Source organism: Eriocheir sinensis, chromosome 2, assembly GCF_024679095.1.
Source record: "Eriocheir sinensis breed Jianghai 21 chromosome 2, ASM2467909v1, whole genome shotgun sequence".
Lineage (NCBI taxonomy): Eukaryota > Metazoa > Arthropoda > Malacostraca > Decapoda > Varunidae > Eriocheir > Eriocheir sinensis.
This window is the reverse complement of record NC_066510.1, coordinates 25729426-25756690: the sequence shown is the minus strand read 5'-3', so window position 1 is coordinate 25756690 and position 27265 is coordinate 25729426. Positions and strand designations below refer to the sequence as shown.

Here is a 27265-nt window from a genome sequence, read left to right as displayed (position 1 = left end):
ATATTTTCGCTATAAAACACACTTAGCCTTATGGAAGAGGGAAGGAGCGTAGAGATATTTCAAAACTCGCGGAAAGAGTTATGACTTATTTCTCACGTGTAACTTTTGTGTGTGTGTGTGTGTGTGTGTGTGTGTGTTCTGTGTGTGTGTGGCGTCAGGTGCTTCTTCCCAACAAGGCCGCCCGTGTCCAAGGGGGCCGCATAAGCACCGCCGCTACGTCATCCCTCGCCCGCGTTCCGCTCTTCGCCTGTTCTTCCGGTCGATGATAATAACAGTGTGCGATTATTTCGGTCTTGGCGATACCCGTTATTATACATCTGCCTCATTTCATTTTGGGGATTTTGTTTGTTCATTAGTACTATTTTTATAAGCGTATACGTAGTGCCATTTTAAAGGTGAACACCAACCGCATCATTTTCAACCGCCCAGTGACCAACGGATTATCTTTTTACTGCTGCTGTTGTTGGTTATTATTATTATTATTATTATTATTATTATTATTATTGTCATCATCATTCGTCGTCATCGTCGTCGCACTAGTAGTAGTAGTAGTAGTAGTAATAATAGTAGTAGTAGTAGTAGTAGTAGTAGTAGTAGTAGTAGTAGTAGTAGTAATAGTAGTAATAGTAGTTTTAGTAGTTGTAGTAGTAGTAGTAGTAGTAGTAGTAGTAGCAGTAGTAGTAGTAGTAGTAGTAGCGGTATATAGCTTTCAGGAGTGGCACAGTAGCATTGGTCAATAACCCATCTCACTCTGGCCAGCAGTTCATTTATACTTGCAAACCATTTCAAGCTGATGGTCTTTTCTTCACCCTCTTGCCCTTCCCACCCTCTTTCCATCTCTGCAGAAGGACAACTAATACAACAAATATGAGTCACGTGCGTCATTTATTGGACAGGCAATACATATTCCTCTATTTTCACGTGTCACTGTATCTACACGACCGAATGTGTTGCGCCGACTAGCGTGAGTAACCTAATACACAGTGGGTCTGTCAGCTGTGCCCGTCCGTCTGCTTATCTCTACATCATCAGGGCGGTGCTAGAGCTCCTACTACCTGTTGGCAGAATACTTGAGGAGGAGGAGGAAAATGAAGGGTAGAAGGAACAGTAGAAGGGGGGATCGTAACAAAGCATCGGAAACTAGCCGTGTCATGAGAGGAAGAAGTTGGAAATCAATACATGTTTAAGGTATAACTATTTATAAGTACTGCATATTCCCAGTCAGAATGACAGCGTCCCACCAAGGCGAGGACGCGGCTTCCACAGGGGCGGAGGCTCTGAGGGGGTAACTCTCCACTAGATTGTTCTCGGCACCTCCTGAGGGGCGGGACAGCAGCTGCCGAGGCCGTAGTGGTGCGATTTGACGTGTTATGTGTTGAGGTGGGCTGGGTCGTCGAGGACGTCTCTCCTTCCAACCATTCGTAACATTTTTCAAGCTGTTTGTATTGGAAGGCAAAATGAATATTGGATGATGTGGCTGATGGAGTCTTTGAAGATCTCAGTAACATTGATATGATGGTGTGAAATAAAAATCTGCCTGTTTGAAATGGGAGCCTTAAGTTAAAGGATAAAATTTTGAAAGGGATTTGTAAACACTTCAGGGAATTTTTAGCATGAAAAATAGTTAAAAATGAAATCTTTACGATTTTTCTGTTATTCTCAGGCAGTTTGGAGCGGAGAGCAAAGTAGAAAATAATGCACTGGGGAAGCTCTTTCGAAAATCCACCATAAAGAGAACGATTGGCTGTTTGCAAGGAAAGCCGGACCTGAGAATCAAGGGTTGTGGAGGCTACTGGCGCGGCGCGGCGTCCGTGGTGTTTTGTGTTAGCTTTGATGTGAAGTGTCGGGAGAACAAACGTCTTCTTTCGAACGCAGCCTGATGAGTTTCTTGCGATGGGATGACGATGTGATGGAGGCTCAGAGAGGTTCAGCTTAAGCCTAAGTTATGTACATTTACACCCACGCAGGAAGGGCGACGGCAGTGGCACAACAAAAACAAAAACAAATGCGCCCAACCCCAACTGAAGAGAGAAAAGTGAAAACTCTATGCGAATTCTAGTTTAAAAGTGATCAAAAATTCTTTGAGAAGGTGAGAGTTAAAGAGGAACGTCCTTTAGTGCATTCATGTGTGGATATTACATAATTCACACATCAGCTCAGGGAAGAGACCGGGTCCTGCAGCAATAGCAACAGGAGACCATGGTAGCAACCGTCTTGGCGCTCGTCCCTCGGCAAAGGAGAGGAAAAAAGTGCCCGGACTTCATGCTGGAGAGCTTATGTGTTGCTTTGAATAATTACTCTAAACTTACGGAGAAGCATATGCATAAGGAATAATGGGAATAATATAACTCAAACAGAAAGATTAGTTTATGATGAGACTGAATCAAAGTATTTCGAGAGATTCGTTGTTCAGTCTCAGGACGAGATGAAGCTGTGAAGCATTAAGGGTAATCTGCTCGAAGATAATGCGCTGTTAAACTTTTTTTGAGAGAGAAAAAGAAGAGGAAGAAGAAGAAGGAGAAGAAGGAAAGAAGGAAAAAAATTCTAGAAAATTATATCCCTATATAAAAAAAATAGTCCTTCTATCTTGTTTCGAAACCCTCCTGCAAACTCACTCGAATCATGTTTCGACCACCATCCTCTCTTCCTCTTGATACGAGCGTTAGTGCAGGAGAGCGAAGGGGTCAAGAAGGCCTCTTCCGTACCCTGAGGCCCCTGTGAGACGCCAGCACCAAGGGCCCGCGAGAAGCCAGCCTCTGCGCGGTCTTTTTGCTGCTAGAATGTCTGACGGAGGCACGGGCGAAGAAAAATGGTTAAGAAGGTGACGGTGGAAATGCCTCCAACTGAAGCATCGCCAAAGTGTGTCTGGAAGGCTTAAAGACACACCCTATTGCTGGCTCTGTGTAGTAAGTATTACCTCTTCCTGTAGGTGTGTATGTGGGGCTGTTCGTAAGCATTGTCATCTGATATGAAGATGGCTAGTTATCTGTGTAAGCATAGTGTGGTGCTCCTATATCAACATACTAGGGTGAAAATGGATATAGGTGCAGCTTGTTACCTTTCATCTCACTTTTACATGTGCCATAAAAAGTGAGAAAAAATGCGTGATGCTTTTGTAATGTGTCTTCGTATGCTTTTTTCAGTTGCCCTCGATATGCGGCTATTTTTTCCTTAATATGCACCTTATAAAATATCCTATATATTTTTTCCTACATAAAAAAGGAGAGACAGAGAAAAAAATAGCGAAATCGTGTGATAAACGTTTCTGTACTCAGCGAAATTAGAATGTTGGTGTTAGAATGTTGGTGTTCACGTCTCATCCCAGAAGATCTTTGCAGAAGCCGATGGCCTTGGCGAAGGACGACTGGTGCTTGCCGTGTTCATCCATCGGGCGCCGGCCATACTCCGAGTGGGGATTGTCGGCCATGAACTCGTCATCGTCCTTCCCCGAGTAAGGGCGGCGATCAGGCAGGACCCCGTGCTTCCCCGTAAGCCAGTAGGTGTCCATCACGCCCCGCCCCTGAAGATAGACGAACACACAAACACGTCTTCAGTGACCACACACACACACACACACACACACACACACATACACATACACACACACACACACACACACACACACACACACACACACATACACATACACACCTTAACGTCCAGCTCTCCTCTCAGCTTGACGATGAAGCCACCAACGCGGTCAAGGCAGTCCTTCGTGTCTTGCGATATGTGGATCTTGAATGCTGCGGGAGACAGACATTAGAGAGTACACGCTGACTATTAGGTAGATAGATAGACTGAGGGAAGCCAAACTGAACAGAAAACTAAATAAAACTCCTTAGTATACTATTTAGCTACTGGAGATTGCGGTAAATGAAGTTCGGAAAGGCTGGATATGAGAAGGAAACCAAAAGAGAAGAAAAAAAAATGACATAAGATCGTTTGTTATGTTAGACAATCTCTAAACCGAAGGATAAGCGAGTACAAGACACCGACAGAACTCACGTAGGCCCGACGACTCTATCTTGGCGGCGAGAATGACGGAGTCGCCGAAGAGGCAGTAGCGCGGCGTCTTGGTGCAGATGACGCCGGCCACCGCGGACCCCGTGTGGATGCCGATGCGGATCTGCAGGCGCTCGCCGGGCATGTGCGGGATGACGAAGTTCTCGGTGCCGTGCAAGAGGTCGATGGCCATTGCTGCGATCTCGGCGGCGTGATCCTTGCCTGGTGGGGGGACCAAAGGGGATGTGATGGTGGCATTGTAGTGTGTAGTAGTAGATGTAGTAGTAGTAGTAGTAGTAGTAGTAGTAGTAGCAGACTAACCCCACTTGAACCCTTTTTTACCGCTTGCTTCACCAACTTGTTTCCGTGCTTCTTTTTCCTTCTCAAACTATGTGTCTCCTTCCATCGCTCCCTTCGTCTACCTCTTCCTTTTACCATCCATTTATTCATCACCCGCCCATTCCCTCTGTTTCTTCTCCATTCCATTCACCCATATATTCGTCCCTTCCTTTTCCCTCCATCAATCTAACCAACCATATGTCAGTCTCTTCCCACCCCTTCCAGCAATCTATCACCCATTCGTTCACCCTTGCCTCTCCCCTCGCTATCAACCATCAAATCGTCCATCTCTTCTTTCTTACTCCATCAATATTTCCACCAATTCATCCATCCATACGTCCAGCCTTTTGCTTCCCGTCATCCATGCATTCTTCCTTCTTCCCCTTCCCCCCCCCCCTACCCCGGCGTACCTTTCTTCCTCATGTGCAGCCCCGAGGCCACCATGTAGGCGTCCCCAATGGTCTCGATCTTGTACACGTCGTAGCAGTCGATGCGGGAGTCGAACATCTTGTAGAGGACGTTCATGAGAGAGATGACCTGTGGAAGAGGAGGAGGAGGGGGAGGAAGAAGGAGGAAGAAGAAGAAATAGAAGAAAAGATCGAAAAAAATAGAAACATAATGAAGGATGATTTGGTTAGTGTTACAGTTTATGAAAAAAAGACATTTGCTTCTTTTCTTTATAAGTATACATTGTTTTCTTCTATGTCACGGCGCTTAACGATGACTGTCAGGCTGATGAAAATAAAAATACAGTCATAGGTACAGTCATGGTTAGACAATTTGCACATCATTAAAAACCAGTCAGTCAACACACTTTTCATTCATTCAAATACAAGACGAAAAGGTCAACGTCACTCCATCCCATCCATTCACTCCTCCACCTCCTTTTCCACTCGAGAACACCAGCCATACAAACCTCACCTTCACATCCACCACTTATCACAACTCCTCATGCACTCGTCGTCACCTCACCTGTAAGCTCTTCACCTTTACACCCATCACCTGCCGTCCCGTTTTCGTTTTACCTGCCGTCGCCACACCTGTACCCCCTCACCTGCATAGGCGTGCTGTGATAGGCCATCTCGGAGAAGCCCACGATGTCGCTGAAGTAGATGGTGATGGAGGAGTAGGTCTCGGCCGCCACCGCCTTGTGAATCCTGAGCTGCTGCGCCACGCTGCTCGGCAACATCTGGTACAGCAACTTGTCCGACCGCTTCTTCTCAAACCGCAGTTCATGGGTCTTGTGCAGCAGCGTCTCTGAGAAAGCCTGTTGAGAGATGAAGGAGAGAAACGGTGAATGTGTGGCGCGACTTAAGTTCATTTGAGTGTTTAACTAGATATATTTTTATTGATGGGTCATGAGCAGCATATTAACTAGATATATTTTAATTGATGGGTCATGAGCAGTATGTAGCGTCTCTGAGATAGCATGTAGGAATACGAACATGACAGGTGTTGAATAATATATATAATTATGCTCTGAGAATCGAGTTAGGGAGTTGGTTTGGCGAGACATAAGGTTGGAATTAGGAGAATGATGAGACAGACAGTTAATTTAAAGAGCTAATCATTTTCTTAGCAGGACATTTTTTTTATTGGTGGATCAAGGCCAGACGGCGGCACTAATATTAATCAGGTTTATTAACTTTTTTTGTGGCCATTTGAAAATTACATTGTTGAAAATACGTATTAAGTTTGACTATTAATTTGTTTACTACTACTACTACTACTACTACTACTAATAATAATAATAATGATAATAATAATAATAATAATAATAATGCTACTACTACTACTACTAATAATAATACTATCATGTTTTTCTTCTTATGACAGACAATTGCTAGTTATTTAACCGTACACCACCCTCTCCTCCTCTCCCTCTTCCTCCTCCTCCTCCTCCTCCTCCTCCGCCACCTGTCCTCACCTGCAGCGTCCTGGTAATCATGCGGACGAGGATGATGATGACCGGGGAGATGATGAGCACCACAGCGAGCAACGCGATGCCGATGACCACGTGACTGTTGGACGCCTGCACCTCCTTCACGATGGTGTACTGAATGGTCTTCCTGCCGCAGACACACACACACACACACACACACACACACACACACACACACACACACACACACACACAGATGCCAAGGTTAGTGTTATTTTTTTTTTTCCTCTTCCTCACAATTATCTACTCTGTCTTAGTCTATTTATTTCCTTATCATTGTTTCTTATCTTAGAATTTTCTTTCTCTTATTGTTGATTCCTCTCTTACTCTTCTTTTTTTCTGCTCCTCCTCCGCCTTCTTATCGATACATCCTCTTCTTCAGCCTTCCCCTTATCTATGTCCTCCTCCTCCTCCTCCTCCTCCTCCTCCTCCTCCTCCTCCTCCTTCTCATTTTGTGTAACTAGTTTTAATTAGTTTTTGCTTTATTGATATTTTTTTATTACTTTCATGAGTTTATATTTTGGGTCACTGAAATTAATATACGCATGAGCAGCTGTGTGTGTGTGTGTGTGTGTGTGTGTGTGTGTGTGTGTGTGTGTGTGTGTGTGTGTTTATTAAGTCTTACCTGATTTCGTACTGAACCTTCTGCAGGGCGTCCAGGTAACCCAACATGGCATAGAAGTACTCGGTGGCCTTCTCGAAGTCCGGCTGAATCTTCTCCCTTCCGAGGATCTCCAGTCGGCGGCGCGTGATGTTGGAGTACCACGGGTAGTCCTTCTGCAGCGCCTTGTACCGCGTTCCTATCCAGAAGGCAAAGTTTTGAGAGGCGTTCAGGAAGTCTTGGCCGAGGGCGTCGTTGGTGACAAAGGCGATGTAGGAGCTCTGGTCGAGGTCTCCGCGGCCGAAGTACTGCTCACCGAACACCATGGAGATGCCCAGGTGCTCGATGGCGCGTATCATATTCTTGTAGGCGAGCAGCGGCCGCCACACCCCCGAGGCGTCCTTCTCTTTGATCTCTCGTGTCAGCTGAGGGGCGCGTGCAAGGGAATGGTCGAGACACAGGTAAGTTCAGTATAGATGTTCTTTTGTTTTGCCAGTAGCGAGAAAAATGGACTTGCATAGGACAGCATTCTATCTATGATTTCATAACTCCTGCTCAGATATGTACAAAGTCTTGGTTAGAAATTGTCCAATAATCAAAATTTATAAAAAAATCATACGCCAGAATTAATTTCATGAGATTTTAAAGTGTTCTGTTATATTAGATGTCGGATACCCATAAAGTAAAATCCTTGATAAACTACATGCACCCTAGTAAGTTCATTCAATAAACTCTAGTCAAACCATCTACTTATTAGATTATTTAGTGATTAGTCCACCTGAAAAATACTAGTCAGTTCATCTATTTTTTCATTTGGTTAGAAAAGCGTTGGCTTCTTTCACGCACCTGGTCGAGAAAGATGTAGTTGGCCCTGTTGTAGAAGGCGATGCCGGCCTCGATGTTAGGCGTGTCGAAGCGGGTGATTTTGTCTCGGAAGTCGTCCAGGCGAATACGGAACAGGATCTTATTCTGGAAGAGGTGGTCGTCGATCCTGAAGGCAGGCCACTTGAGGTTCTCGATGAGGGAGTTGGTGTAGGCGAAATGCTCGGACAGGTTGCGGCGGATAATGGAGCCGTTCGTGAAGAGGTAGAAGGCGATCTCGGCCCGCTCAGACTGCAGCGCCTCCGTCACGTTGCCCAGACCCGTGCTAATCTGGACCTGGGGGGGAGGGAGGGATGCTTCTTCTCTTTATACATTCTTATTACTCTCTTACTTACACTCCTACTCTTACATTATTTCAATATTTTTCGTTGTCTTTGTTTCTTGCTCACACTGTCTTTCCCGTTCTCGTTTTTTTTGCGGGATTTCTTCTTGTTATTTTCCGTTGTTGTTGTTGCCGTTTTCTGTCTTCTAGATATTCAAGTTGGCTCCTGATGTATTCCTACTTAACCCCCTCGGCTCACTTTTATTTCAGCGTACTGTCACCATTCTTCTTTACGTACCCTTCATACAATTTTATAACCTTACCCTCATTTCTAACTCCCTTCCTATATGCCCCGCTATCCACCGCAAACCACTTCCAACGTTTCCGTCATTCTGTTTAATTTCATGTTCTCACCCCCCCCCCCCCATCCCTTTCTCACCTCATATGCTCAACTTGTTTTCGCAATCACCCAATCCCGTCACTTTTTTCAGCCTTCACCCTTATTTTCTACCTGTTCTCTCGTTTACCCCACCCTCCAACCTTTTCTGACACCTTCTCTCACCCTGTAACCTTTTCTGACACCTTCTCTCACCTTGCAACCTTTTTTGACACCTTCTCTCACCCTGCAACCTTTTCTGACACCTTCTCTCACCCTTCAACCTTTTCTGACACCTTCCCTCACCCTGCAACCTTTTCTGACACCTTCTCTCACCTTGCAACCTTTTCTGACACCTTTTCTCACCCTGCAACCTTTTCTGACACCTTCTCTCACCTTGCAACCTTTTCTGACACCTTCTCTCACCCTGCAACCTTTTCTGACACCTTCTCTCACCCTCCGACCCTTTCTGACACCTTCTCTCACCCTCCAACCCTTTCTGACACCTTCTCTCACCCTCCGACCCTTTCTGACACCTTCTCTCACCCTCCGACCCTTTCTGACACCTTCTCTCACCCTCCAACCCTTTCTGACACCTTCTCTCACCCTCCGACCTTTTCTAACACCTTCCCTCACCCTGCACTCTTTTCCGACACCTTCTCTCACCCTTCAACCTTTTCTGACACCTTCTCTCACCCTCCAAACCTTTCTGACACCATCTCTCACCCTGCAACCTTTTCTGACACCTTCTCTCACCCTCCAACCCTTTCTGACACCATCTCTCACTCTCCAACCTTTTCTGACACCTTCTCTCACCCTGCAACCTTTTCTGACACTTTCTCTCACCCTCCGACCCTTTCTGACACCTTCTATCACCCTGCAACCTTTTCTGACACCTTCTCTCACCCTCCGACCCTTTCTGACACCTTCTATCACCCTGCAACCTTTTCTGACACCTTCTCTCATCCTCCAACCCTTTCTGACACCTTCTCTCACTCTCCAATCTTTTCTGACACTTTCTCTCACCCTGCAACCCTTTCTGACACCTTCTATCACCCTGCAACCTTTTCTGACACCTTCTCTCACCCTCCGACCCTTTCTGACACCTTCTCTCACCCTGCAACCTTTTCTGACACTTTCTCTCACCCTCTAACCTTTTCTGACACCTTCTCTCACCCTCCGACCCTTTCTGACACCTTCTCTCACCCTCCGACCCTTTCTGACACCTTCTCTCACCCTCCAACCCTTTCTGACACCTTCTCTCACCCTCCGACCCTTTCTGACACCTTCTATCACCTTGCAACCTTTTCTGACACCTTCTCTCACCCTCCGACCCTTTCTGACACCTTCTCTCATCCTCCGACCCTTTCTGACACCTTCTCTCACCCTCCGACCCTTTCTGACACCTTCTATCACCCTGCAACCCTTTCTGACACCTTCTCTCACCCTCCAACCTTTTCTGACACCTTCTCTCACCCTCCGACCCTTTCTGACACCTTCTCTCACCCTCCAACCCTTTCTGACACCATCCCTCACTCTCCAACCTTTTCTGACACCTTCTCTCACCCTCCAACCTTTTCTGACACCTTCCCTCATCCTCCAACCTTTTCTGACACCTTCTCTCACTCTCCAACCTTTCCTGACACCTTCTCTCACCCTTCTATTGCTCACCTTTCCTTTATCCCTTCGACTCTATTTCTTCCGTCTTTCACATTTTCTCTTTCTCTCTCAACTTTAATCCGCGGCATATGTTACGTCTTCTCTCACACTTCACCTTTCCTCCTCACCTTTCGCCTCCTATTTACCCTGCAGTTTTTCCCACACAGCCTTCTTTCACACCTTCACCTTCCCCCTCTCCCTCTCACCTGTCCCTTCTCTCCTTTCCTCCTTCCTCATATTTCCCCACACTTTCCGTTTTTCCTTCCCCTCACCTCTTCTCCCTTACCTTCCTCTTACATCTTCCTCTCTCACCCTTCCCTTACCTTTTTCTCACACCTTCCCTTCACACCTTTCCCCTTCTACCTTCCCCTCACTTCTCCCTTCACCCCCTCACCTTCCCCTCACCTGGTCGATGGTCTCCTGCATGTCGTTCTGGTACTCGAGGATGCTGACCATGTTGATCGAGTTCTGGATGATGAGCGCCATGATGGGCACGAAGGGAAGCAGCAACATCTGGATCAGGTGGATCTGCTTGCCCTTCCCTGTGGTAGGATCGAGCCCGCAGATGCCAGTCTTCACCTGCAGGAGGAGGAGGAGGAGGAGGATTAAGGGGGGAGAGATGGGTAAGGAGGAAGGAGAAGGAAGAAAAAGGAAGAGGAAAAGGTTCGTTATATGTATACAAGAGAAGAAAGAGGTGGACACGATCTATTAGTTTATTAGTATGTTTGGAAGGATGCTGGAGACAGGTATGCTAATAGACAGGTAGAGAGAGGTGTCTATGGCTAACAAAATACACGTCTTGGACACAGTATAAGGACCAGGTGATGCAGGAGGAACCCGTGTGGGCAGGATGAGGTCCCCTGATTTGACACCCAGGGAATATTAAGGACACCAGAGCAATGATGCCCCACCTGTCTCACCCCCGTCCCCCCCCTGTCCCCCACCCCCACGTGCCCCAACCTCCTCTTACCTCCACCATCTTGTTCTCGTCCTCGCTGTCGATAGAGACTAAGGAAGGCCTCTTGGGCATGGGCGGCAGGTCCATGTCCTTCTCCTTCCGGGCGCCTCCTCCACCTCCCCCTCCTCCATGCGCACCACCACCACCACCTCCTCCACCACCACCACCTCCTCCTCCTCCACCTCCGCCTCCTCCACCTCCACCCCCGCCGCCGCCACCATCTCCTCCGCCTTCCTCCTCCTCGGTGTCACTATCCGGACTCACTTTTCGCTTGCCAATTCCTTTCATGCTTAGCTCATAGAGGCTGTAGGGCGTGAGGTACCAAGGGTATCTGGAGGGAGCCACCGTGCGTGCGGGGAGGCGTCGTGATGGCAGTGGTGATGGCGGGGCGGCACCGGAGCACCGGCCACCCGACTCTCACCACACACACGCAATACAGACCCGGTCGCCTCTCGCCACGCCGCCGCCGCCGCTTCGATAACGTGGCGGTAATTGATTGGCGGCCTACGTGTGGGTGCCCAGCTATTCCCTCGGTGATTAGCGGCAGAAAAAATGCACGTACGGGATTGCATGGAGTTTAGAGCACAACGATAGGTCGCCGGAAAGGTGGCCAGAGGAGTTGGTGGGGGCGGTGGAGTGAGAGTGAGCGCGAGGGTGGCGTGAGGGGAGGGAGACTGACGCATGCGACCCTCAGCTCCCCGTCACCGCGCCCACTCCTGCAGGTCGGCGAGGCGTGGGGTCAGGCGGGAGGCTGCACGGCCGATATTGACCTCTGCTAACAAGTATTGACTTCCGGGGTGCAATAAAGGCCGTCAGGTGACTGCTCGCCCTCTTCATTACCCGACATATTGCTTCGTCAGGTCCACGGCATCATCGTCATCATTATCATCACTATCCATGTAATCACCATGCACCACCACCTCGCAGACTTGGTTTATTTTGTTCAGCTGTTTGTGAGGTGCCTGCTTCTGCGACCACGTCAGTTGGATGTAAGGCATAAAGAAGAATACACTTGAGAGATGAATTCTATAATCAGCAACAAAGGGCACCGTGTAAAATCAATTAAAAAAGAGAAAAAATAGGTGGAATTAGTTATCATGAAGGTATACTAAATAAATATACATCGCTCTATACTGTTTGTCATTTGTTGCAAAATTTAGGTCATACTCTGCATGAGGTGACTTGATGATGAAGGAAGGAAGGAAGGAAGGAGAGAGAAAAGATCATGGACGGAGCCGCTATCGAGGAATGTTCGAGGAGGGGATGAGGTATGGGCGGCGGCGGAGGCGGGGGGTGGGGGGTGGGGGGGGGAGGAGCAGGCTGATGAGATGACCCGCTCTCTTGCAGGTGACTCGTCCTCTCCTCCTCTGCATGCAACCTTGCAAGGGTCAATGTGGCACGCATCTATTATTGACTTAATTAGCGGGTCACAGACGTTACCTGTGTCCTCTGTCGTATTCACCTCGCGACGGTACACGCATTTAATCATGACCTTGCTTTTGTCATTGTCTGTCCTGCTTTCACGAGTAGCTTAAAGACATGCCGGGGTGGAATGGCTCTTGATTCCGCCGCCTTTGAAGGGCATAGTGAATAGCATAAAATCACTCATTACGCTAAGGATCAATTGTCGCTCTCCGCCAGCATTCCGCCGCAGTGATTGGCGCGTGAGGCGTGACGTCAGGAGTGGGCCGGGCTGCGGAGGCGGGCCACTCCAGAGGGTGCCTTGGTCCCCGTCACACCCAGCCGCGCCCGTCCTCCTCCCTCCCCTGACTGGCACCCGCTCCGCTTACTGACGGCCGGAGGATGCTTGTGTGGGGTTGACGGCGGGCAACAGGCACCACCGAGGAGGACACGCGGAGAGTAGACAACGGACTGACGCGGCGGGATGAAGGGGCCCTCACACGCGGGCGGCGGCGAGAGGCGCTCCTCGGTGCTCTCCCTCGACTCTGAGGATGAAAACAAGCTGGTGGAGGTGAGTCTGGTGGGCTGAGGCTCGGAGAAGGGGACACCACGCCACGCCACGCCACGCCACGCCGCTCACCCAAACACCATGCGGCGTCCTCCTCGCGTGGTGGTGGTGGTGTCGGTGATAGTGAAAGTTTCTCTGTATAGCTCTGAGAGGATTCCATGAGTATGTTGGAAAGATCATCAAAGTCAGTTTATATTGTCAGTTTTGAGTTCAAAGATATTTATACTCCAGTCAAGTATCACAATAGTTTTAAACGCTTGGCCTGAACCTGTTGAGCGATAAAGCTGCCACCTGCCGGAGAACATCGCGTCGCGCCATTCAGATATTATTTACTTACTGACACTTCCTGCACATCACAGCCATCAATCCAACTTTTCTTGTTACTCCATTGGCCGTCGGGCATTGTAAACACACACACACACACACACACACACACACACACACACACGGACTACCATCAACATCATCATCCATCACTCTCCTCACGCCCCTCCGCCCCCCCCTCCCCACCCCATCCCCATCACACCCTTGTTTGTCACACCTTCCCTTCCATCACAACCGTCTGTCACACCTCTCCGTCACACCTTTCCGCCACACTACCCAAAACGCAACCTATTTGTCACACCATTACTTCCATCACACCTCTCCTCCACGCAATCCTATTTTCACATCACTTTCATCACGACCTTCTACTTCTTCCTTTCGTCACAACTTTTCATCACACCCTCTCTCAGTCCAGTCACCCATCACACCATCCAGGCACCACATCATCCCACCACACCACCTATTAACGACACCACCATCCCATCACACCACCCATGATACCTTTCAAGACTCAGCTCAATCTCCCAACCCTCTCCTTCTGCAGGTCAAGACAGGGTGCTGCGGCCTCGACCCCACGACCGGACGCGGCAAGCAGATCCATTTGGCCCAGATGCTGCTGCTGCCCTTCGTACCCATCATGGCGCTCATCATCCAGAACGGCCTCAACATGGTCAACGTGCTCCAGTACCAGTACGAGATGCAGGAAACCATCGATCAGGTGAGAAATTACGGAACTACACTAGTTTGCATGAAGGTATAGAAGCATAGACCCGAACATGAAGAGTTAGTAGACCTAGGAAGGTCTGAAACGTACAATATAAAGTATAATACGTATGGATCGTTAAGATGGTGTGTCAGGGTTTTGGGGCACTCAGGTTCGAGAGGAGGACGTAGAGAGAGGAGATGCAGAAAGAAATGTAAAAGGGCAGGCGTGGGGAGTGATTTTTTTTTTTTGGGGGGGGTCATCGTATTCTTTTTTTTAGAGTTCTTATTTTTCATTTGTTAAAGATAAATTCTGAAATCTCCGCGGCCTCCAGTTATCAAGATCAACCAGACTTATAATATTTTTTTCTTTACTGTTTTTTTTTTCAACACTGAGATGGTACTTTTTTCTTAGGTAAAGATAATATAGGAAGTACAGTTGGGGGTGTACACATATAGCTGCGCGTGGCTTCGGTGCACATCTCCGTCTCTTTGCCCCTTCTTTAGGTAATGATAGTAAAGTTGTGCTCATCTCCGTCTCTTTGGCCCTTCTTTAGGTAATGATAGTAAAGTTGAGGGCACACACTATAGCTGCGCGTGGCCTCGGTGCTCATCTCCGTCTCTTTGCCCCTTCTTTAGGTAATGATAGTAAAGTTGAGGGCACACACTATAGCTGCGCGTGGCCTCGGTGCACATCTCCGTCTCACTAACTAACGGAAACGCCACAGCAGGGGGTGATATATTTTCATTTATGTCCGTGTGCCATTCAATACGAGGTAAAGATGGTCATTATCTCAAGGACGCGGAGGTGAGAGAAAATGCTGCGAGAATATTTGATTATCAGTAAAGAAAAAAAGAACAGATACGTGATAAAGCTGATGCAATGATATCGCTGATCTCGAGGCGACGCGTAACCTCGGCCAGTATTCTCCAAACATTTCGGGACTTTTTACACTCTAACAGTTGATAAGGCTTTCGTAGAGGTTGTTGTGGGTATTTCCATGGGTAGTTTTATGCGCTTAGTGATAATTTGACAAGGCCTTTGCACCATGAATGTGAAAACGACTCATGAGAACCCAATGAATCTCCTTTTTTGGCCCTTGGAAAATCGTTGTTCTGAGTCAAAAGTGTCTGATAATACGTGAAGAGTGAATGGACTGTATTGGCTATACGGGCAGAGCCATATGTGGCCACTCAACTCAAAGCTGTACTTTCCATAGAGTTCAAGTTATAGACTAGAGTGCGTCTGAGGCTGTCTCCGGGATACACGTCCATGGTGCCGCCATCGCCCCAACCCGATGATTGCACACAATTCACTCCTTCCCGATTTCAGTTTTTCTCCATGTCAAATAGTAGAGTCAGGAAATCGGGTAGGAGTAAAGTGTGTGCAGTCGTTGGCTTGGAGCGGTGGCGGCACTACGGTCTTGTATCCTGGAGGCAGCCTCAGACGCACTCTAGTGTATAACTTAAATTCTATGGAAAGTACTGCTTTGACAGTTCACCGAGTGACAACGTGTGGCGCTGCCTGTATAGCCAATACGGTCCATTGTTTTTCCCTTAATGTAAAGCTAATTGTCTTTATCTGAGTATCAGTTGGAACGTTTGCCTTCTTTCATTTCGGTCACCTCCGCATTTCAGTCCATTAAGTTGTGTTAGAAAGAGTTAGTGTTGGTCTCTCCTCATTATCAAGGCTTGGGCAGCATCGTTATTTTTTTTTATATTCATGGAGATTTTCAGTACAGGTAACTCAACTTTATTTTTTCCTTTTGGTAGGCTTATTGGGTCTTGATGCTGTCTCTGCTTATTATCATGTTAACCTCGCAACGTTGCCAGTTATCGCACGTTTGTAAACAACCATTACTGTTATGATTGTCCCTTTTCAAGAACAGCTTCAGGGAGCACCGAGGATTCTATGTCGATAAAAGAAGATATTGTGAGTTCGGAGGAAAATAACAAAACTAACTAAAAGACGAGGTTGTGATTTGTATGTAGGGGGTGGATGTTCTGAATGAAGTGAAGTCATTTCAAAACCACCGGACGAAGGGAAAGGAAGGTAATCAGACTGGGAAAAAATATGATAGAAATCCTCCAATGAAAGAAAATGAACCTCCCCCCCACAGGTCCAAATCAGCACGGGTCTTGGCAACGTGACGGAGGCGCTGCAGTCCGAGCGGGCCGAGATTGCCTTCTACCTCTTCACGAACGGCTCCGTCATCCGCCGCAACCTGTCCGAGCACTTCGCCTACACCAACTCCCTCATCGACAACCTCAAGTGGCCGATCTTCCGCATCGACGACCCGCTCTTCAAGAACAAGATCCTCTTCCGCATCCGCCTCGACGACTTCCGCGACAAGATTACCAAGTTCGACACCCCTTCGATCGACGCCGGTATCCGCTTCTACAACCGAGCCAACTACATCTTCCTCGACCAGGTGGGCTGCGAATTTTACCTGACTTTTTTTTCGGGAACCAATTAGCAGCGAGTATTCTTTGAGAGTTGGTTAAGAAAGAAAATAATGGATTGAATTAGGTGCTGCAGTGGATGGCATATTTATTGTACATCTTGTGGCAATGGTGTAAGAATAGTAGTAGTAGTAGTAGCAGTAGTAGTAGTAGTAGTAGTTGTAGTAGTAGTAGTAGTAGTAGTAGAGTGCTATACCTGTATTTCCTCTTGCCTACGACTTCAACGCTTTCAAGAAGGGAGCATCAAGACACCTTTCCAAATGACTGCCATCTGTTTTGTTTTGTTTTATATTTACTAAACACTATTTGCAGGAGCAGCGCCTTGCGGACTTTTTTTGTTACTCTTTTTTTTCCTTGCGCCTCTGAGCTTCCTCCTCTCCTCTATAAAAAGTAGCATGAATGGTAGTAACAGGATTGGTATTGTAGACTTAAACTATAACGTCATCGCTGCTCTTCGCTCCTCAGCTAACGCGAGAGATCAAGGAGAAGGACAGTTCGGGCGTGTGGCGGCCCCTGCTCGCCTACAAGAACCTCATCCGCGCCATCGAGCACCTGGGCATCTCCATGGTGTTCGGGGAAGAGTATTTTGGGCGTGGCGACCTCGACCACACCTCCTACCTCAACTTTGTGACCAACGACGCCCTCGGCCAAGACTTCCTCAACGCCAGCAAGAGCTTCGCCTTCTGGATCAAGGACAGGTAAGCTCCTCGGACACAGATGGTTGCCACTCTCCTTCCTTCATAACAAAAAGACAGGAAAAGAACAAGAGTTGATAATAAAAGGGTCAAAATACTAAAACCGCTGCTCCACTACTTTAATTTTTCTCCGCGTCCCTTTCCCATCTTATCATGTTTTATATATATGTAGACTTCCTCTTCCTATCAACCACTTAAATATCTTCAAATCCCTTTCCCTTCATAATATAAAAACCGTCAGTTCTCCGTCTATTGCTGAAGGTTACATATTTTATTCCCCTTTTTATATCTTACTAACCTTTCTTTTTCTTGCTCACAATCAAAGAGAAAAATAATGCTGACGTTTCTTTTCATTATGCAAAGACCGTCAGTTTTCTTCTATTACTGAAAGCAATATAATAAACTCCCGTCGTCATATCTTAATTACCTTCCCGTTTCTTGTTTACATTATAGGAAAGAAAAAAGATAATGACGTTTCTTTTTTCCCATCACTAAAATTCCTTCCGTTCTCCCTCCACACGTTCTTCCGCAGGTACCTCCAGCTGCAGCAGACCTACCCGTGGTACTCCAACATCACGCGGCGCCGTCAGGAGATCGTCAACAGAGTCAAGATCGAGCCGGACTTCGACAAGGCCACCGAGTACTTCTACGCCATGCTGGGCTACCTGGACGCCCTGCAGAAGATTCAGTACGAGATCCGCATCAGAATAGAGGAGACGATCCTTTCCGAGGTACTGTGACTCCTCCCTCTTGGTGTTGTTGCTCTTATGATCGTGATTTGTAAAGGGATTTCAGTTTTGTTTCAGATTCCAATTCATTGTATGTATTATTCTGAGTGATCCGAAAAGTAATTCCTGTAAAATTTTTCAAAGCAATTCCTATTTCCTACGACTTAGATTCTTTCAAGACGCTTCGTACTCAAAATTTGCTAATCTCTTTTCATAGCTCTTTTTTTTTTTTTGTAGGAGCGGCATTATGAGGGCACGTATTTATCTTTTTTTTTTTTTTAAGCATTTGGTCTCCTATCGTAAAATAGAATAACTAATGTCAATGCCTGCTACAGTTATGAGTTGTTGTTTTTTCGTGGAAATTTTAACCCGGTAGCAACAACGGGCCAAATGTGTGGCTTTACCGTGTAGCAGCGACGGGCCAAATTTGTGCCATGATATAAACCGCCCAAAATAGATGATACATAAACTGATCACAAATGCTTTGATATATATTTTGAAATGGTTTGTGTGAGTGATGAATTTTTCTCATTTTTCTCGCTTAGAGGGACCATTTAGAAACATGATCCCTGCTGCTACCGGGTTAATAGACTTAAATAATGTTTCGAGTGATGACCCTGAAGATAACTCCATGGATGACCCACGAATTATTCCCCCCCCCCCCCCCTCCCAGGTGACCTCCTCCAACAGTCACGTGGTGGTGGGGATCGCCATCCTCGCCGTGGTGCTCCTCATCTCGCCCGTCATCATCGTCCTCGTCAGGATGGTCACCAGAACGCTGCAGGTCGGTGCCGGGTCACGGGGTCAGTAGCGGGGCCAGTGTGCCAAGCCAGAGTTAGCTAATAAACCACAGAGTCAGTGTTGAGGTCACTAAACGGAGCTTTGGTGAATATGAAGTTTAGTCATTCATAAAGGACTGAAATTTTCTACCTCCTTTAATTTTATATATATTGCTGTCTTCCTCTCGTTTTTTATCACTTATAAGTAGTTTCGTTTCATAAAATATACTCCTGGCTATATTCTCATTAACTATGCATTGGCAAATCCTACTGGTAACGTAAACGAAATTGTTGTTTGATAATGTATAAAATGACGACTCGCTCTGTGCACCGTCCACCCTCCGCAAACTTGCCAACATTACCAGATTATTGTACGCAGCCTCAGGTTTGCCGATTTCCGACCCCAAAACTGTCTCCTCCACCCCGATAACGAGATTTATTTGTAGTTATCGTTCAAATGGTTAACTATTGGCGTTTTTTTAGTGATATAGTTATGGATCAGAAGCCGGTAAATACGAGGCTTTGAGTACTATAATCTGGCAACGGTGAACCCTGCCTCTCCCCCTCACACCCTCACACACACGCAGGCCTTCACGGAGACGCTGCAGTACAAGACCTATGAGCTGAGGTACGAGAAGAAGCGTTCAGACAAGCTGCTCTACCAAATGCTGCCGCCCTCCGTCGCCCAGCAGCTCAAGCAACGCAAACAGGTGTCGGCCGAAACCTACGAAGTGGTCACGATCTACTTCTCCGACATCGTGGGCTTCACCGAACTTGCCTCCGAGAGTACTCCGATGCAGGTACTTTTGTTCGCTTACTCCTTATTCATGCATTAATTCCCTTGTTCACTCATTTACTCGTTCTGTCCCTGTCTTACCATATCATAAATCATGCTCTTTTTCCTTCATTCGCTCCATTCTTCAATACTTTCACTTTCTTTTTGAACATCTCGTCAGTTGTTCAGGCATTAATTCCCTTGTCCAATCATTTGCTCATTCTGCCCCTGTCTCCTCATGTCCTAAACCACGCTCTTTCTCCTTCAGTCGCTCCATTCTTCAATATTTTCACTTTCTTTTTTTAGCATTTCGTCAGTTGTTCAGGCATTAATTCCCTTTTGCTCTCATTCCCCCCTGTCTCCTGTCTCCTAATAAACCACGCCTTCCTTCAGTCGCTCCATTCTTCAATATTTTTTTTTTTTTTTTTTGAGCTTCATTTTTGCATATTCCTCTCTGTCCTCCTAAACCCCGCTCTTTCTCTCTCCTTCTCCTTCAGCCATTCTTTTTTTATTTTTCACTCTTTTTTGAGCATTTCGTCAGTTGTTCAGGCATTAATTCCCTTGTCCAATCATTTGCTCATTCTGCCCCTGTCTCCTCATGTCCTAAACCACGCTCTTTCTCCTTCAGTCGCTCCATTCTTCAATATTTTCACTTTCTTTTTTGAGCATTTCGTCAGTTGTTCATGCATTAATTCCCTTGTTCACTCATTTGTTCATTCTGCCCCTGTCTCTCCATGTCCTAAACCATGCTTTTTCTCCTTCATTCGCTCCATTCTTCAATACATTCACTTTCTTTTTTGAGCATTTCGTCAGTTGTTTGAATCCTAACTCATTCCTCTCCTCACCTACGATGATACTTACTTGGCGCCGCTTAAAACTCCCTCTCGCAGGTGATCTCCCTCCTAAACGCCCTCTACAAGATGTTCGACTCCCGCATCGAACTCTACGAAGTGTACAAGATCGAGACCATCGGAGACGCCTACATGGTGGCCTCGGGACTGCCGCAGCGAGGGGAAGGTCAGTATCTTAAAGAACGCCTTCCTCCAATTTTAGAACAACGGAACATATCTTACAGGATTTCCTTCATATATCCTGCATCCATCAGAATAACATAAAACACTTTACTTTTCAATTTCCTCCGCCATACAAGATTCAAAAGAGTGCAACTTAACACCCTACAGGAAAGAATGAAAAAAAATCCTCTTATTCACATCCCCAAACACTCGAGAAAAAACAAGTTAACACACAAATAAACAAACAAATACCCTGCCGCCGACACACTACCCTTTTAACACCTTCCTCTTTGCACTCATTTCCAAAACTAAATAACTGGGTAAATCTACTCCGGTGCAAACTCCTTCACGGGATACTTTTCCTGGATTACACGTTGAAGACACCTGAAAGAAGACACCTGAAAGAACCTGCGTAACACCTTTACTTTCCGGCCACACCCTCCACGGCCGCCTTCCCTCCTCCCACAGAACAGGAAGTGATTGAGCGATGGGTCCTTAGCACTGACTGGGATGGAAAAGTGGGAGATTAGAAGGATGAGAGAGAACATCAAACCCTCGGTTGTTTGGAATCACTTCTTTAGTTTTTAGTTTACTTCATGATCTTTCATGATCTTTCTCATTTCCTTTCATCTATGGTAGAATAATTATAAACAAGAAGCCTACACAGAAATGTTCATTGAAAAGACTCTTGGCAATCTCATTGTCATCTAATCATCGTAGTAGAACTAGTTCAGCTGGCCGCGACAGGAACAGATTGTCGCTGCGTGTAATATTTACAACAAGTAAACAAAAGCTATCGGAAACAAGAGGGGCTTAAAGATATGGGACTATATGAAATCTAAGAAAGTAAAAAATAAAAAAAATGTAGAGAAAACAGAAGGTAAATACCAATTTGTCAAATGTACACAAAATTTACGCTGGTGAAAATAGGTTCATCATTTCTATAGAGAGGAAAAGCAATGGTTAAGAAGCAATACTTTAAGTATAATAACATGAAACGGCACCTGTCTGCAATAGAGCCAGGTAGAGAGAATGGGAATAAGGAAAAGTAAAAGGCAGGGTGTCAGGAATTAGATGTTATATGTGGCGTCTCAGGTTGTCTCTCTCATTCATAGACTCTGCTGTGGGAACGACCAACCTGGACCGCCTCATATACACGTCTCCGGTCTACAAAATCATGAGCCACACTGGTCTAGGTAACCCGGCGAGCCTCGGTGACTGGAGCGTTCCGTGCAGCACTTTTGCAACGGGGATTAAAGGAATGGAATCGGGGTTAAGGAGCGTTCGATATTCTGATTCTTTATGGAGGATCGAGGGTGTGTTTGCTTTTTGTGTGTGTGTGTTTGTGTGTGTGTCATTGTTTGGTCTATTGTCTCTTTGTATGTTTAGATATTATTTTGCATTTTTCTATTGTTTCTTCGTCGCCCGTTTGGTCTTTTCTAATTGTTATTGTTGTTGTTGTTGTTGCTTTTAATTTGTCAGTGTAATTAAGTTTTTTTTTTTTTTTTTTGGGGGGGGGGGGCAAATCCTCGATCCTCCATCCGGCATCGCCTAAATAATAACAAACCGATACGTCTGTCAATGAGGAGAACACCACGGAGCGCCACAGTCACCTCTGCGTCTAGCTCAGTGTCTCACCAAACATCAGATTTGCGATGACAATGCGTGTCCGATCGCTCAATCATTACCCGGTTCTGCTTGTTGCTTGTAGAGAGAGAGAGAGAGAGAGAGAGAGAGAGACATATATCTAGTGCCCCGAGACTACCACTACGCATTGTCATCTGCAACATCTTCTTCCACGTAGCAGCAGCGGACACACCTGTAGTAATAGGCACCGCCACACGCACCTCACACCACGCCTTGTCACGACTCACGCCTTTCCTGCCTCCTCCCTCGCTTTCCTCTTACGCTTGACTCGGCCTCTCACTCTCCTGCACCGTCACCATTCTCACAAGTCTTCACCCAAAGGATTGATTTTTGCATTTATCCCTTGCATGTATCGTATGTAGTTGAGGTTTCTGTTCCTTTTTGTGCGTGTATATGTGAATGTTTCCATGAGTACCATCACAAACACGACTATCACCTATCCATATGTGGTGCTGTTTTTGTTGTCTGTGTAGCCCACTGTATTTGCTCCATCATCATTACCGGAACCACTGAACACCACCATCACCACCACCGCCATTGCATTTCCACATTTCGATAAACACCTCCTCAGAGAGCCCCGTCTCATCACAACTCATCGTCGAGATCATACTATTTCTAATCTTTCAATGTTCTCAATCAATTTCAATCAAATAACTCAATCAAGCGTTATTCGTTCGGTAAGAGCCACAGAGGGGAAGGAACACCACCACCCAGGGAAAGAAGGAACTCCACTGTATTTCCACACAAATCTTCACCACTGCAGGCAAGGAACACGCCGCTGAGATCGCCTCCATGGCCCTCGACCTCCTGCACGCCACCGAGAACTTCGTGGTGCCGCACATGCCCGGCGAGCGCCTGCAGATCCGCGTCGGCATCCACACGGGGCCGGTGGTGGCGGGGGTGGTGGGCTCCAAGATGCCGCGCTACACCCTCTTCGGGGAGTCGGTCAACATCGCCTCAAAGATGGAGTCAAATGGCTTGCGTGAGTGGCACCGTTCTGGGTATTTCAGCTTCTTTGACTGCAGTGGCTTTGTTGCTTTTGTCTTTTCTGCGGCTTATTTTATATCTAGAGGAATAATGTATATCAAACTTTTTTCTCCTTACTAGTTTTTTTTCCTCTTGTATATATCCGTATTCTAAGCAGTCCGATTCTTGTAACCTGCATGTACAGTATTTTGTGTTTGTCAGAAGTTATAAAGGCATATGAGCAATAGTGTATCTTTCTCGCTATTGTTTCTCCTTGTTTATGTATCTTTCTCGCTATGTTTCTCCTTGTTTATGTATCTTTCTTGCTATGTTTATCCCTGTTTATGTATCTTTCTTGCTATGTTTCTCCCTGTTTATGTATCTTCCTCGCTATGTTTCTCCTTGTTTATGTATCTTTCTCGCTATGTTTCTCCTTGTTTATGTATCTTTCTTGCTATGTTTCTCCTTGTTTATGTATCTTTCTTGCTATGTTTCTCCTTGTTTATGTATCTTTCTCGCTATGTTTCTCCTTGTTTATGTATCTTTCTTGCTATGTTTATCCCTGTTTATGTATCTTTCTTGCTATGTTTCTCCTTGTTTATGTATCTTCCTCGCTATGTTTCTCCTTGTTTATGTATCTTTCTTGCTATGTTTATCCCTGTTTATGTATCTTTCTCGCTATGTTTCTCCTTGTTTATGTATCTTTCTCGCTATGTTTCTCCTTGTTTATGTATCTTTCTTGCTATGTTTCTCCCTGTTTATGTATCTTCCTCGCTATGTTTCTCCTTGTTTATGTATCTTTCTTGCTATAGTTTCTCCCTGTTATGTATCTTTCTCGCTATAGTTTCTCCCTGTTTATGTATCTCTCACAGTCCATCTTCCTTCGTTTCGCTTGATCTAATTCACCTTCCTTCCCTTCACAGCCTTCAAAATCCACGTCACGGCCGCCACCAAGGAGTCTCTGGAAAAGGTCGGCGGGTTCATCCTGAAGCTAAGAGGAGAGATGGAGATCAAGGTGAGGGAGCGGCCAGACGGGCAGGTGGTAAAGGTAATGATGGTGTTTCCAGGATGTTTTGTGTGTTGTAGATGTTTTGTAGATGGTTGGTATTCGCAGACGTTTCAGCCTCTCACATCAGCTATTTCCAAAGGCCAAAAAGAAGATCAGTCTAATTACAGTGAGTGTATTTTTAGGTTTGTAGTAAATAAGAATGGTCACACTACCACCAGGGTCATAAGGTTACCCATGAAAATACGCAAAACTCCTACGAAATTAAGCCTTGTAAATTATGTGAGCTTTGGAGCCGAAATGTTTAAGAATATTACTGTGTTGTGTTGTGTTGTGTAAGTCTTATGGGGTAATTTTAACATTAACACTTTCTCCTAGATTGTGAAGACTCGCTAATATGTTTAGAGAAGGGGCTGGTGGTCTTAGTTGTGGGATGTTCCACTCTGTTATAGGTGCCGGAAACGATAAAGCAAAATAATGAAGTGATTCATATGAGAGTGGGTATCAAGTTTGTGGCTGAAGGTGCAATGTTTGACTAATTTTTTTTTTTTTTTTTTTGTGTGTGTGTACGTGTGTTGCAGGGGAAGGGATCCATGGAGACGTACTGGCTGATTGGCAAACACGGGAAGCTGCCGGAGCGTCGCGTGGAGTCGGACAAGGAGGAGGAGATCGACGTGATGGCGGAGAACCCCCACACGGACGCCCGCCGCAAGCAGAGGAAGGCGCAGAAGAAGAAGGAGCGGGAGAACAAGGAGAAGTCAACCCTGAGGCGAGCCATCAACTCCGTCAAGGGCCACCTGCCGAAGTGAGTGTGTTGAAGGCGGGACACACACACACACACACACACACACACACACACACGTATATTATCAATCTACTTTCTTTCATTATATTTCTTCTTTACTCCTTTTCTTTGCCACTCTCGCTACAATTCTTCTCTCATAAAAATCATATTAAGACGAGAAAGCGAGACAAGTATAACATCCCCCACTGCATAACTATATAACTAGAGAGAAACTAAATGTTGTAATACTCTTTCCTCCTCCTCCTCCTCCTCCTCCTCCTCCTCCTCCTCCTCCGTAGCTGAAACCACAAGTGCGGTGCTGAGGGCCGCTAAAGGAAGTGTCCAGCACAGCCTAACCTCCTGGCAAAGGCTCGTACACACCCTCTGCATCGCCTTCTCCACACACCCTTCGGCATCACCTCCGTCAGGCAGCAGCAAAGACCAGGCGTGATTCCTGAAGCGCTGCTGGAGTCTTGAGCAAGCAGTCGATCCTTAGTTGAAGTCGCTTTTATCTTTCCTTCTTCCTCCCCTTATCTACCTATTTATCTATCTGTCTATCGATTATTTTTATGTCTGTCTATATAAATATGAACTTTGATATGCAATAAGTTGGCATCTGCCGTGTCTACTTTCATAGCTTCTCCAGAAAAAAAGAGCTGATTAGTTTTTTTTCTCGTAGAACTCATTTTGTTACGATGAAGGCAGCTCAAGAACAAAAAAACACAAAAAAAGCATTAAAAGAAGACTAGGCAAAGGGTCTGCATAGGTAGTTGTTATTTTTGTTCTCTTAGCTGTTCTCTCTGCCGTTCTTTTTGTAATGTCGTCATCGAGCGTGATTTGGTTACCCGAAGCTGCTGGTGTTTCTTTTTGCGTCTCCATGTAAAAACTTTAGGATAATGAAAGTATATGAGTGTAGGGCTGAATGTGAAGGTGGCTGTTTTCTCCTCCTCCTCTCCCTTCCCCTTCACTTCCTTCTCTTCCTCCTCCTCCTTCTTTCCTATCGCCTCCTCCTCCTCCTGTACCCCTGCTGCAGCCCCTCCCTACCTCACAGCCCCTCTCACAGAAACAGGAAAAAATAGGTTCTGTTATTAAGTAGTGTGATAAGAAGATATAGATTTAGTAGGGAGTCCTCTAAAGTATCATTGCTATCACTCACTCACTCACTAACTCACTCCCACTCACTCACTCACTTAAGTTTTTTTTTTTCTGGATGTATTTCCTTTTATGGTAAACTTTGGTCTTGTTTGATTTTGCGTTAATAATTTCCGTATAATTGCTTTCTGCGTTTTATCTCGTTCTTTTTTTAATGTATTTGGTTGTTGTGGGTACGAAAGAAATTGATGGATCTTTTTTTTTTTTGTGTGTGTGTGTTTCTCTCTCTCTCTCTCTCTCTCTCTCTCTCTCTCTCTCTCTCTCTCTCTCTCTCTCTCTCTCTCTCTCCGGATATTTTTCTCTCCTCGACGACAGTATCTCTCCTGATAAGCTCATCTTCCCGTTATCGACACGCCCGTCTCGGTTATCGCGTGGTGCGTCCGCTGATCACCCTCATCGGAGCTACTGACGGAGAGCTGACAGCCTGGCTTACCTGGGTTGTCACTCACCCGTCTCTGTCGCCCCGAGATGTCCGTCAAACTATGAACCGTGACACCAGATTAGATTTAAGATTTCTTCTTTTCTCTTGATTTTATTCCATCGGTGGTAATGCGCAGTGTTTATGTGAGAGTGTCCTGGTTATGTAGCCTACACGTATTCGGCAGTACAGGTGTACGCATGCTCGCTAGGCACGCAAGACTATCTGATGAGTGTGTGTTGGTATAGCGAGCTAATGCCTCCACCGAAAGGATCATGGAGACGTGTGGGCTACATGTTTTATGGTATTATATATGAATGATCATATTCATTATGGTTATTATTTTTTGTGTTGATATGAGTAATGACAATGATGTTGATAATAATAATAATAATAATAATAATAATAATAATAATAATAATAATAATAATAATAATAATAATAATAATAATAATAATAATAATAATAATAATAATAATATTATTATTATTATTATTATTATTATTATGTGTGTGTGTGTGTGTGTGTGTGTGTGTGTGTGTGTGTGTGTGTGTGTGTGTATCAATTATATTATTGTCATTTTCATTGTTATCATTTATCATCATTTACTATTTTATTATTAATCAATTATTATCATTCTCATTTTTTATTACTATTCTGTATTATCATTATTTCCGTCGTTTACCGGTACGATTCTACTGTAATTAACACATAAGAACAACTTAGGCCTAGTGAGGAGCCAATCACGGCACTGGTAGATATTTAGACATTAGGTGGACCGCCAACAGGACCACTTCCGGCCCCCCGCCCCCCTTGCCGCCCC

At 45.8% G+C, this 27265-nt stretch overlaps 2 protein-coding genes across 6 annotated transcripts; one reads left to right on the top strand and one right to left on the bottom strand.

Annotated features, from left to right (window-relative positions):
• Positions 1–866: 866 nt before the first annotated feature.
• LOC127001743 (uncharacterized) lies at positions 867–11705 on the bottom strand. 2 transcript variants are annotated; one of them, XR_007755437.1, is made up of 11 exons: positions 11034–11705; positions 10469–10642; positions 7731–8042; positions 6909–7309; positions 6269–6410; positions 5396–5608; positions 4752–4878; positions 4006–4224; positions 3652–3743; positions 2616–3520; positions 867–1436 (listed from the first exon to the last, which is right to left on the bottom strand). XR_007755437.1 is itself a non-coding variant. In XM_050866883.1 (10 exons), the coding sequence occupies exons 1-10, from the start codon at positions 11307–11309 to the stop codon at positions 3317–3319; spliced, it is 2160 nt and encodes a 719-aa protein (XP_050722840.1). In that variant the 5' UTR covers positions 11310–11705; the 3' UTR covers positions 867–3316. The 2 variants fall into 2 exon arrangements, 1 of the variants encoding a protein (XP_050722840.1); XM_050866883.1 differs by having other exon boundaries at positions 867–3520.
• On the top strand, positions 7213–26842 carry LOC127001751 (uncharacterized). 4 transcript variants are annotated; one of them, XM_050866900.1, is made up of 14 exons: positions 7213–7345; positions 12663–12993; positions 13859–14032; positions 16137–16448; positions 16945–17177; positions 17707–17905; positions 18576–18686; positions 19269–19481; positions 20347–20473; positions 21585–21665; positions 22880–23098; positions 24006–24130; positions 24670–24893; positions 25172–26842. In XM_050866900.1, the coding sequence occupies exons 2-14, from the start codon at positions 12907–12909 to the stop codon at positions 25173–25175; spliced, it is 2109 nt and encodes a 702-aa protein (XP_050722857.1). In that variant the 5' UTR covers positions 7213–7345; positions 12663–12906; the 3' UTR covers positions 25176–26842. The 4 variants fall into 4 exon arrangements, with proteins under 4 accessions (XP_050722857.1, XP_050722872.1, XP_050722865.1 ...); XM_050866908.1 differs by lacking the exon at positions 7213–7345 and having other exon boundaries at positions 12234–12993; positions 24006–24097; positions 25172–26841; XM_050866915.1 differs by lacking the exons at positions 7213–7345; positions 21585–21665 and having other exon boundaries at positions 12233–12993.
• Positions 26843–27265: the final 423 nt, after the last annotated feature.